The 13,183-nt window shown below is 43.2% G+C and overlaps 1 protein-coding gene across 2 annotated transcripts in view; it reads right to left on the bottom strand.

Moving 5' to 3' along the window:
- Window positions 1-4,653: 4,653 nt before the first annotated feature.
- Window positions 4,654-13,183, bottom strand: part of PSMB2 (proteasome 20S subunit beta 2) — a 31,110-nt gene continuing 22,580 nt past the window's right edge. For both annotated transcript variants that reach the window (XM_040974194.1, XM_040974195.1), the window contains exons 4-6: window positions 8,035-8,197; window positions 6,597-6,646; window positions 4,654-4,887 (exon numbers count right to left, since the gene is read on the bottom strand). In XM_040974194.1, coding sequence (XP_040830128.1) covers window positions 4,780-4,887; window positions 6,597-6,646; window positions 8,035-8,197 — 321 coding nt within the window. In that variant the 3' untranslated portion in view covers window positions 4,654-4,779. The remainder of the gene's footprint in view (window positions 4,888-6,596; window positions 6,647-8,034; window positions 8,198-13,183) is intronic.

Raw genomic sequence — 13,183 nt, forward strand, 5'->3', positions numbered from 1 at the left:
TATTCACCTGAAGCAGATGAGGGCGAGTCAGAAGACTGTTCCAAGCAATGTTTTGCTGCGACTGTTCAAGAACCAAAACCTTCCTGGTCTTTTCCAAACTTCAAGAAACTGGTTTAGGATATCAAATGACATTAAAAAAAAAAAAATACAATCCAGCAGAAGAAAGTAACCGGAAATAGCAGAAAGCAGCATGACTGAACACATACATACACAAAACTGTAAGTAAAGTTCCACAAAGCAATGTTTACCCTTCTGACACTGCATAATACAGTACCGGTGAAAGAAGCAGGCTATACAAGTGTGAAGTCAGAGACGAATGATGAGGCCAGGTAAAGTTAGATGAGGGTGTAGAAGTAGGAAGAGGCTCACACTGCGGTGCAGTGGATTGCCTTTGCCTCCAATACCAGCATCCCATATGGATGCCAGGTTCAAGTCCTAACTCACCATCTCTAATCCAGCTTCCTGATAATATGCCTGGGAAAGCAGCAGAAGATGACCAAAGTGCTTGAGCCCTTGCCAGCCACATGGAACAGTCACATGAAGGCTCTGGCTTTAGCCTGGCCCAGCTCCAGCAACTGCTATCATCTGGAGAGTGAACTAGTAGATGGAAGATCTTTCTTTACTCTATAATTCTACCTTTCAAGTAAATAAATATTAAAAAAAAAAAAAAAGAGGGCCTGCAAAGATGGCTTAATGGCTACATCTTTGCCTTGTAAGCACCAGGATCCCATAGGGGTGCCAGTTCGTGTCCTGGACGCTCCACTTCCCATCCAGCTCCTCGCTTGGGGTCTGAGAAAGCAGTGGAGGATGACTCAAAGCCTTGGGATGCTGCACCTGTGTGGGAGACCCAGAAGCTCCTGGCTTCTGATCAGCTCAGCCTCAGCCATTGTAGCCACTTGGGAATTGAACCAGCAAACAGAAGAGCTTTCTGTCTCTCCTTCTCTGTAAGTCTGCCTTCCCCCCCAAAATAAATATTTAAACAAAGAAATGAAATTAGCTAGATTAGGAGAGGGCTATGAAATACCTAGTATTGTCAAACCAAAGCACTGGGCTTTATTCTATAAGCAATGGAAAACCATTAGAAAGTTTTAAGTGAGGAGTGGAATGGATGGTCAAGGTAGTATTTTAGAAAACAAGACAAGAATTGGAGAAGGGAAAAAGATTAAGAGTAGAATGCAGGCCAGAATCTGCTGAAGCATTCCAAGAAATGGTGGAGACTGAGCCCAGAGCAATGCAGGTGGAGGTTTAAGAGATGTGCAAGTGGAAATGCCAGGGCTTGGTGACTGTGAAGACAGGAAAAGAAGGAACAGCACCAAAAATCATGCCCAGCTATTTTGACAGTTGTCCTGTGGTTACAGAAGATACTAACCTTGAGGAGACTGAATATTCAGCAGTAAAAGGAAACTCAGCATTTCCAACTTTCCTGTAAAACCAGATTCAAAGTAAGTTTACTGAAAATAAATACCTACTGTTTCTTCTTTGGACATTTGGGAGCTAGGTGCCTCCCTCCTAATGCAATGTAATTAAATAAATAAATAAAATAAAAAAGAGGGCTGATGGCAAGGTTTAGTTTGAGACAGATTGGCTTTGGCTGGAGGGTGAGCTATCTAGGAATAAACTGAGTTCAGCAATGACTTTGTTGAAGAGACTGAGACAGAGGATGGGGTGGTGGGCTTGCCTGGGACTGTCCCGGGACACTCAGAAAGATGGAGAACCATCTCATTGCAAGTGAAGCCTGGACATACAATAACGCTAACCAAAGATTGTATAGGGCACTTCAAAAAGTTCAAGAAAAAGTGGAATCAAACAAAAAACCTACCTGTACATGGTATTAAGAATAGCACGAATGGGAAAAAGCAAGTTCCATCTTTGTGTAAGACAACTATGTAGCATAAGCTGTAGCACAGCAGCCAGTAAATGTGTTTCAGTAAACCCTACAGGTGTTGGAGATGCACTCTAAGCTTTGAGAGGCACAACTCCAGAAACTCTTTAGTCCAATGTTTTTCTATCACAACTAAAGAATTACTAGGGAAGTTTTCAAAGCCCTGCAGCTGGCATTATGGTGTAGTGGATTCAGCCACCTGTGATACAAGCATTTCATATGGGTGTCACTTTTGAGTCCTGGCCACTCCACTTCTGACCAGCCTCCCTGCTAATGCACCTGGGAAAGTAGCAGATGGTCCAAGTGCTTGGGCCTCTGCCATCCATATGGGAGAAGTGAACGAAGCCTCTGATTTTAGCCTGTTCCAGTCCTGGCTATTGCAGTCATTTCGGGAGTGAACCATGAGACAGAAAGCATCACTCTCCCCCACTTTACATAGCTCTGCCTTTCAAATAATCTTTAAAAAAGAAAAAAAAGTCCTAGGGCGCAGGTTAAGTCCATGTGTGTAGCACCAACATCTCATGAGAGTGCTAGTCTTCAGTCCTAGCTATTCCACTTCCAATCCAGCTCCCTGCTAATATGCCTGGGAAAGCAGTGAAAAGATACTACAAGTTCTTAGGTCCCTGTACCCACATGGTAGATAGACCTGGAAGAAAATCCTGGCTCTTGGCTTCAGATCAGCCCAGCTCCATCAACTGGGGCCATTTGGGAAGTGAACCCTCGGATGGTAGACTTCTCTCTCTCTAAATCTGCCTTTCAAATTTTAAAATTGTTTGCACAGGATATTTGCAGAAATGACAGATTTTTATAAACACAAAAAGATGTTTTTCATCCACTGGTTCACTCCCCAAATGGCCAAAATGGTCAGAGCTGAGCTAGGAGCCATGATTGTCTTCTGGGTCTCCCATATGGGTGCAGGGTTCCAAGGCCTTGGGCCATCCTCCATTGCTTTCCAAGCCATAGTCAGAACTGGACCAGAAATGGAGCAGCTGAGACACGAACCAGTACCCACATAGGATGCCGGTACTTGCAGGCAGTGGATTAACCTCTTATATCACCACATAAGTCCCACAAAATTTTTAAAAGATTTATTTTTATTGGAAAGGCAGATTTAAAGAGAGGAGACAGATCTTCCATCAATGGTTCACTCCCCAAATGGCTTGCAAGCCAAAGGTGGCTGATCTGAAGCCAGGAGCCAGGGGCTTCCTCCAGGACACCCACACAGGTACAGAGTCCCAAGGCTTTTTGCCATTTCCACTGCTTTCCCAGGCCATATGTAGAGAATTAGATTAGAAGTGCAGCAACTGCAACATGAACTGGTGCCCACGTGAGATGCTGGTGTCTGCAGGAAGCAGATTAACCTGTATACTACCTGTTTAACAGGTCCTTAAGCTTACACTCTAGAAGTAAAGACTAATTATATACATTAAAAAAGAAAACTCCACATATTTCTAATAAAAAAAACCTGAGAATCACTGTGTGAAAGGGGTAATCACTGTGACACAGCTGTTAAGATCATTTCACTTTACAGTATAATGCCCAAGTTCAAGATCCAGCAATGTTCCTGATTCCTTTTTTTAAAAAATATATTTATTTTTTACTTGAAAGGCAGATTTACACACAAAAAATTTTAATTTTATTTTTATTGCAAAGTCAGATATACAGACAGGAGGAGAGACAGAGAGGAATATCTTCCATCTGATGATTCACTCCCTAAGTGACTGCAGTGTCTGGTACTGCACCGATCTGAAATCAGGAGGCAGGAGCTTCCTCCAGGTCTCCCACGCGGGTACAGGGTCCCAAGGCTTTGGTCTGTCTTCGACTGTTTTCCCAGGCCACAAGCAGGGAGCTGGATGGGAAGTAGAGCTGCCGGAAATAGTATCGGCTCCCATATGGGATCCCAGCACATGTGAGACGAGGACTTTAGCCGCTAGGCCACCGCGCTGGGCCCAGAATATAAGTTTTTAAATGATCTGTTTGTATGGACACAAAACAATCTCTAACATAGTGTTAAACAAACAATATGTAGAACATTAAAAAATTTTTTTCAGGGCTAGCACTGTGGTGCAGCAGCTTAAAGTTGTGAACCACATCACCCAAATATCAATCCAGCTAGTAATGCACTGGCAAAGCAGTGGAAGATGACTCCGTATTTGGGTCCCTTCACTCATGGGAGGGAGGAAGCTCCTGTTTCCAGTTTGCCTCAGCCCTGATCATTGTCACCACTTGGGAATTGAACCAGCAGATGGAAGAGCTCTCTTTTTTACTTCCTAACGCTCCTTAAAAATACTAGTTTATTTATTTGAAAGGCAGAATTAAAGAAAGAAGGCGGAGACAGAGGGGAAGATCTTGCATCGGCTGGCTCACTCCCAAATGGCTGCAATGGCTAGAGATGAGCTGACCTGAAGCTAGGCGCTTCTTCTGGGTCTCCCATATAGGTGCAGGAGCCCAAGGTCTTGGGTCAGCTTTCACTGCTTTTTCAGGCTACAAGCAGTGAGCTAGATGGGAAGTGGAGAATCCAGGACACGAACTGGTACCCATATGGGATCCTAGCATGTGCAAAGCAAGGATTTAGCCAATGAGCCACTGCACCAGGTCCAACAGAATCTTAAAAAAAATAAATAAACAGAATGAGGACCTCAATTACTGAAGAACATTTAGAACACAATGAAGGGAGAGGGATAGAAGGAAAGAGAGCCCCATCCAAAAAATAATTCTCCCTCCAGCTCCTTTCTCAGGTGTTAGGAAAACTTAGACCCAAACCAAACAGCTGAATTTATCCATATTCAATTTTATTCTGAATTAACCATCTATCAAGAGTGCAACGTTGAAAGAGTAGAAAAAAACAAAGGCGCACATCAAAAAAGTTCCCCGACATGTGGGAAGATGGCATGGCGTTAGGAGCCCTGCTTAGAGAAGGAAATGTTGTCCAGGTCATGGATGCCATTTTTGTCAATGATTCGGACGCTGAAGGTTGGCAGATTCAGGATGAAGCGCTTTTGGAGCTGCAGAGAAACATGAAGGAAGTTAGTTGAAACTGCTGAACACCAACCATGTGCCATGCCTTGTTCCAGACACTAGGGAGAGATACAAGACTATATAAACTGCTGTTCCTGGGGGTGGTCAGCACTAAGCACTGAGGCAAACCCAAATAGCGGCTGAGCGCTGACTACAGGGCAGCGAGTGTGAACCGTGAGATGTAGCTGGAGCCAGTCTCTGGTCAGTCAGCTAATGGGAGAACACTGCTCTTCAGCGTGCTCATCCCAGTAGTCAGCTAGTGAATACTGACTGACCTAGAACAAGCTCTGGATGACAGAACTGCATTCCTGGGGACCAAGAATTTGCTCCAGGTGCCCACCAACATTGCAAAGATCAGTGTGTATTTATGTGTGCAGCTGGAGGAGAGATGGCAAGATGTCAACAGAACTGCTATTGGAACAAGTCCTTTGCTGTCTCCTCTAGTCCTGGCTGACTGCCACCACCGTCTGCACATTTTCCTAAGGCCTGCTTGAGAAACTGTGGTCTCCATGCATGGAAGCAGACAGCCCCACCAACCTGGCTGGCAGTTACTCAGCAGTACAGCTAAGGGCATTTGGCTTCTGTGGCACCCTTCCTGACCCAACATAAGCCTCTAGAGAGAAGTCACCAAGCTTTCCACCTGCTCCCTTGGGAGCCTGTCCTGGAAATACCTACCACCCCAGGCTTAAGCCGTCCCTCCCTAGAAGTGTGCCTCCCTTTGCAGTTGAGGACTAGCTGGCAACAGCCCATTCCATTTCCAGAGTCCTCTTTGGCTGATGACTGTCCTGTCCTGGATTAGGATCCCTTTTTGGGACACATGAAGAACAGTCTCAAGAGTACTTGATGTTTCAGTAGCTTCTTCCTGGAAGCCTCTTGCAAGACGTGGGGCTACCAGATTAGTACCAGCTTCAGGTGAAAGATTAAGAAAAGTGCATGATTTTATTCTGTTTCTGCTTTGGAAAAGGGGGTTGGCAAACTAGAGGACGAACGAACAGCAGGGGTACTGTGGACTGAAAACTATAGGCTTAAGAGGCAAGCTGACACTGCTTACAGTGCTCCTGTCCGCTCTTACCCTCCTACTCATTCATTCATCCTTAGGCTACAAGAACAGTAAAAGAAGAGTGGAGCTGATTTTTTATTTCATCCTACATTCATACCCGAAGCTTTAGACTTCCAGGAAAGAGTTGGGGTGGGTGGGGTCCATGTTCCTGGCTCAACCTCACGAAAAAACTACTCTCCCCTTCTGCCTAGAGCTTCCCCGACTGCTTTTAATGGTTGCAGAACGCTTGGGGAGGCTTTCATGCCAGATGACAGGAGCTCAAGACTATGGTGTGGAGCAAATGGTGTGGCAATTAAAAGTGGCCCAGGAACAAACAGATATAATCTAGGGCAGCAGTTCTTAAGCTGCAGCCCCAGGTGTTACCAGTAGCAAAATAGCCTAGGATTACTAGCTAGATTCTCAGTCTTGACCTCAGGATAGCAGTAAGAGAATTCAGGGGTATGGAAGTTTCTTCCACAACTCAAGTCCACCGAAACTGTGGACACTGGTCTGAGCGATACAGAAAGAATGCTAACCCTGGTAGCAACGTCACATCTGGTTAGTTGGCAAGGATCAGAAAAACCAATCCTACGGACAGAGCTGCCAGCAGCCAACAAAGACAATATTCCTGTCTGAGGATCCATGGACAGTACTCACCTCCTCCAGACACTTCTTCAGGAGCTCCACTGCCTTGTCGCGTGAGATGGCTGAAAGACAACACAGAAGTTAAGTACTCAGAGTGCTGTCATTGAGCCCGACTCTCAGTAGCTTCACGTTTCAAACTTCTCAGGTTTGAGTATCACACAAACAGGAAAGGCAGAAACAACCTGCACTCTCTGCACGCAGCTGAGGGTGTCCCAGGTCCCTTGCTTCAGCAGCCACAAGTCATAACAAACTGATCTGTTCCAGAGAAGGGTATAAGCATGATGGAATCATGCCTCTCCTGGTCAAGGCCCGCCTCTTTCCACGTACAGGACTGCCCCTCTTTTTAAATGGCCTACCCCTACTCTAACTGCTTTTAATCCAGGGCTTAAATCAATTTCATTTGTCCTTGCCAGCTGCCAATTAGAGGAGAGAAAGATAGGGCCAACGTTTTAGCCTCACTTTCCAGCACGGGGCTGTGACTCTCCTAAAACAGGATGCAATGGATGTATAGTTAGCATGGTAAACTTGGCTGACATATTATGCAGACAGGCTTCTGGAGTGGATGGAGTTTATTTTGGTAGGCAAATCAGTTTATTTCTGGGAGAGATCAAATCAAGACACAGTTACTAGGAAGCCATATTAATTCTTTTCAGGATGTGGCCAGGAGATCTAGCATGACTGAGGTTGAGCAAGAGGGCAGCACAAAAAGGAATGAACATATCAGATTCTTCTAACACTGGCAGGGCTGAAGTGAACGCCAGGGGAGAAGTGGTCATCTGTGCTGCACTCACAGCCTGAAGAAACTAAGAATTCTGGTACCGACTGCCTGCAGCAGCTACAGGTGAGGCTGGGATTGCATTCAGGACATAGAAGTTAACAAAAACATCCCTGGGTTTGAACTTTGTCAAGCAGACAGCATATGGACAAGCAGAAAGACTTTTTTTTTTTTTTTCTGGCAGGAGGACTTTTTTTTCTTGCTATCAGTGGATAAGAACCAACAGCAGGGCCTAGGCTTGTCATGCTAGGGATCTGTTCACCTTCAAAAGTTGAAAACAAATACATGAATTACTTGGTGTACTCATTCTTTATAACTGGGATGCCAATAAGCATCCAGGCAGAGCAAATGAAAGCAAAGCTTACTTGTAACTGAGGAATTACAGACCTTACTAACAATGTTTTAATCACTGTGACATCTATTTCAACTTTCCTTTACAACAAACAAAACAAAAGCCAATGCAGCATTTCATATTGCTGGCAACAGAGAGACTTTTTAATGCCTTTGGGAAGATCCTCCTGAGCCAAGGGAGAGAGCAGCTTCAAGAGAGCATTGCTGTGTTTCTTAGACCCAATCAGCTCTGTTCAAGACTGGTCACCCAAAGGGTGGACCAAGCTAAAAGCAGTGGGTAGCTTGCCTCTGTTCCTGCTCCCTATCCAGACTGCTGATACTCACTGGGTGTGTAGTATCGGTCCAGGATACTGAGAGTCAAAAAGGCACCATAACCATGGGCTGCAAAAGGGGCCTTGGCCAAGGCTGCCAAGTAGTCCATGTAATAGAGTGCTGGCCCCTCATGTTCATCATAGCCAGCCAGGAGGAGGTTCACATGATATGGGCTCTGCAAAGGAAAGACACAGCAAAGTAAAGATTATTGCAGAACACCAATATTTTTTCCCATGACAAATGGTGGTTATTTCAACTCTGTTCTTCTGCCATTCCTAATTGGTAAGATCAACAAAACACAAATCTGATTGGCACACTACAGAATGAAGAAAACAGAAGTTCTACCCACATCCTCAAAAAACAAAAGCTCAGTTTACACCAAAATCTCCAATGTACACTATTTGCCCCACTAAGGAGAATAGGTCTCAAGTATGTAAGTCAAATAATAGAGGTTTGGCTTTGTTTTATTTTAAGATTTATTTTTATTGGTAGACAGATTTATAGAGAGAAGGAAAGACAAATAAAAAGATCTTCCATCAATGGTTCACTCCCAAAATGACTGCAACAACCAGAGTTGAGCTGATTTGAAGCCAGGAGCGAGGAGTTCCTATTGGGTCTGCCACATGGGTGCAGGGGCCCAAGGCTCTGGGCCATTCCTCTCTGCTTTTCCAGGCCCCAAGCAGGGATCTGGATGGGAAGTGGAGCAGCAGGAACATGAACCGGTTGGCCATATGCTTGGAGGCGCTTGGAGGTGCACAATCAGTCAACTGAGCCATTGCATTTTAATGAAGACAATAGACAGTAAGTCCAGAAACACAGAAGCATGGTAACTCTAGAACTGCCAGTAACTTCAGGTGAAATGCTAACATTGAACAAGACTCCTTAACATAACTAAACAACATTTTTGACTGATGAGATGAATAAAGAAAACAACTTTACTCATAAATATCCTGTCATTGGATTATCTGCAAGCTATTATCCAAATTATTATGGAGAATCTTAACTAAATATGCCTTGTTCTTCTCCAAATGAATGCTTCATTTTTCTGTATCAGCTGGGTCATTTACCATGTTAAATTCAGTCCAATCCCATGGCTTCCTTTTTGTCTGCAGAGTGAATAGTATTTTCCTTCCTGCATTTGCTTCAGTAGAGAGCAAGCAGGGTTTACCTGTGTTGGTGTGTTCACCCCTACATGACATTAGTATATAGTCCACTCCTTACTATGGAATATAAAATAACAACTAGTGGTCCCCAAAGCGGCCTTTTACGTTCTTTGAACACTAACTAACATGGGCATGTGGCAGCCTAAACAAACTCATGTGAAAAAAACATGAAAATATTTTTTGTTTACTTGGAATCTCAATCCAGTTCTAAGTAAGCAGGGAGAGTTTGTATCACCTTGGGAAGACAGAGGAGCCCTGGCCTCCAAACAAGTGCCTATCTGGGGGATAAGTTAGTGTGTAGTCTCAGAGGAATAGGAACTGAACAGCAGTAGTCAAGACGTCTGAGAAAATAATTACCTGCCTATCCCATTTCCCAATGGGTTGTGCACTGCCCTCTGCCAAGCTCTGGAATTCTGTCACTAATAATTTTGACTGTTTTCTTAGTAAGCCTGACCTGAGGCAAGACACTTAACCCCTATGAGCATCTGTTTTCTTATGTGTAAAACTGGGTCAATTAATCCTTCCCTTTTCTATTTTCTAGAGAGTATGGTGAGAGAAAATAATAGAAGTGAAGCATTCAACACCAGAAGAAAAAACAAGACTTAAATTCCTAGCGTATACCAGCTACAGTTTTTCATGTAAACATCATAAACTTTGTTTACATTATCTAATGATAAAATGTATAACAGCATTGTTTCTTAAAATGTAAAAACAGTACTGCAAAATCTGGCAGACATGGAATGCTTTGGTGTTCTTTGAGTTAAAATCAGAACAGAGAGAAGAGCACACAGATTCTAGCTGGTTTCCATCTTCAAGAGATTAATAATACAGTCTCCTCTCTATCACAAGATAAATGAAACCTCGTCCTGAGAGGATAAATCTATTCTCCACGCAATGGGCATGGCGTGTTTAACCAACAATTTTATCAAACTGCAACAGTATATTAAGGATCCACCCAGACATAATAGAGGCCTCAACCAGCAGAACTCAGATAGATTCCATCTCCAATGAGGCTTTGCCTAGACTATGAAGTTAAAGAGTGCCTTAAATAATTGATGCTCTTAAACGCCACAGCTAGAAGATATTACGCGAAATCTTTTGCCAACAAAATTTCAGAAGCAAACTTGATTGCTTTACCGGTCCCTAAAAAATAATTTGTTCTCAAGCATCTAGTAGACACACATGCCAAAGCTGATATTCAGAAGCTATCATTTGTGGTATGGAAAATAACTCAAACACTGTGTGACTTTGAATTACCAACTCTCGCATGTGTGAGAAACTTAAGCATAAATAAGTGGTGTTATGTAGACTAATTAAATCAATACATCTGGGTAACAATTTACAGTTTCTGAAATGTTTCTGACAGTGCTCCATAAAACATCTCTGGCTTATCCAAGTTTTATTATTTCCAAAAAATCTTGTGTTGCTACTCCCTCATACCTCTAAAATTTGTGACACCAAAAGTGATAAAGCCATAGTTTCGGGTTTCTTGACTGTTATATTTCTTTATATTTCTGACTCATTAGTATTTTCACCATACACAGGTTTGACTGTGTATAAACAATACTGTATGGCATGAACTGCACATTCAGATATCTATGCTAATTACAAATTATAAGGACTATGGCTAGTTCACTGATGTACAAGCAGGGGCTGGGGTCGTGGCACAGTGAGCTAAGCCTCGGTCTGCAGCACTGGCATCCCATAGGGTGCCCAGTGTGCATCCCGACTACTCCACTTCCCATCCAGCTCCCTACTTATGGTCTGTGAAAGCAGCAGAGGATGGCTCAAGTCCTTGTGCCCCTGCACACACACGGGAGACCCAGAGGAGGCTCCTGGCTATGGATTGGCTCATACCTAGGGAAATGAACCAGAAAATTGAAGATCTCTCAATCTCTCCTCTCTGTAATTGCCTTTCACATAAAAAAAAAAAATCTTAAAAACAGGTGTACAAGCAAGTAGTAAATTTTCAATAAATATTTGAGTAACAATATCAGAAAGCATTATACAAATTTTAATACATATGCTAATGCTTTGTATCACAAAAAAGGAACAAGAAAATCAGTAAACAAATGCTAGAAAGAGGCAGACCCCACTTCTGAGAACTAGTTCAAGCTTTAACCAGCTACCAGCAGCTGAATGCACATATATATACACTGTTATTTTTTGTCTGGCTCTGGGTTCTCCTCTTTATACCTTCCTTTATTACAGCAGGAACATAAAATAGCACCCATATGACATTCTGGCACAAAGAGGTGGAGGATTAGCTGGCTATACCCCTTGACCTCCCTGTTTAGACAAAAGACACTAAGTAAAATAAGAGCTTAGAGTACAGATCAAGCATTCAGAACAAAACAGTGATCAAGAGCATGAAGTAAACATCTTGGGAAGAAACAGCTGGGCTATGCTGCAGAGACCAGACTTCAAGTATCTACTGTAAAAAGGCAAATGATAAGCACAGTGCCTAAAACATAGTGCAGGCTCAACAAAAAGCAAGCACTACAATCATCTACGAAGTGTGTCTGTGAAATTAATGGAAGTAACCAAGAAAAGCCCCGAGTGCTGGTTCTGAGACACTCTGCCTGAGGAACCTGTTCAAGTCCCAGTTGCTCCACTTCCCCATCCAGCTGCCTGCTAATGTGCCTGGTAGAGCACAAGATGGCTCAAGTGATTGGACCCCTGTACCCATGTGGTAGATCCAGATGAAATTTCTGGCTCCTGGCTGGGCATGCCTGTCATATAGTAATACAAATGAGTTATTACCACATCATCAGCATCGTTTTTAGATTAACAGATTTGACTATACAATAATAATATTAAAACAAAATATCATAGAGTACCAGGAAAATTACTTCCTTTTGGCTGCTAAAAGGGATGAAATTTCAGCTAGAGGATTTAACCAATAAAAACATCGTCTAAATCTTCCTGAAACGGACTTAACTTCTACGAATCTGAGGCCTGCAAAGCTGAGCTCATTTCCACTTCTGACTCTCCTACATTTGGCAGTGGGTAGTACACTTGGCGTGCATATAAACTTTCTAACTCTCATGCATACCACATTCCCTCTCTCATGAAAAAGAAACACTGCGGTGATTAAGGAGAGCGTGAAATTCCATAAATTTTACATCGAATGACTACAGTTGTGATAAATACACTGAGACAACAAAATCAGCGACGAGAGTCTGGGTGGCAACTAGCAGTGGTGTGACATCTGGCGGAAGCCAAAGCCACAGTGTGGGGGAGAGAGGTGGGCGTGAGGAAGCATCCTGCCGAGCGTGGACACAGGAGAGGAGAGGAATTGACAGGCTTCCTTTGGAGCCAGGCCAGCCTCTGCCACCTCTAATTGAATAGGATGACACTGCTATGAGCCAAGTGCCATTTTAGAATGGTGCGATTTCTCTTTCGATGTACTGTATCTTGGAATGCTAAGCACTGGATGACACATACTTCCCTTCCTGATGAGTAATGCTTTGAGGGGAGAACATACAGAGGTATCAAAGAGACACAGGAGTTTATCTAGAGATGAGTGGTTTAATAAACAGGCTTTCTAAAGACACTAAACACAGGTCGGACTTCGAAAGCAACAGCACACCTGCCATTTCTTTTAGTCTAGCTGACTGTCAGAGCTTCTAAAAATTCCTTCTGTGTCACTGACAGTACTTTGCCAGAACATAGTTTATAGAATCAGTGTTAAGCTAAGTTCCTCAGTTATGTCCCTTTTATTAATGTAGGACTGAAGTTCAAAGAGGAGACACTAACTTGGCCTAAATCACATGGGTAATCAGCATTAGAATCGGGATCACAATTCAGGCTTCCCAGCTCCAAGTCTTATACTCTTTTCCAGGAATCATGCTGCCTCTGCAAAATGGAAATTAACGTAAAAAAGTGATTTAACCAGTAAATGTCAGATTCACACTCAAATGTTTCAGAATGTATTATGCATACCTGCAACTACCATTTCCTAGTTTACTTATCACATATTATATGATCAATAATAT

Source organism: Ochotona curzoniae, unplaced genomic scaffold, assembly GCF_017591425.1.
Source record: "Ochotona curzoniae isolate NIBS_2020 unplaced genomic scaffold, NIBS_Ocur_1.0 contig_2404, whole genome shotgun sequence".
Classification (NCBI taxonomy): Eukaryota; Metazoa; Chordata; class Mammalia; order Lagomorpha; family Ochotonidae; genus Ochotona; species Ochotona curzoniae.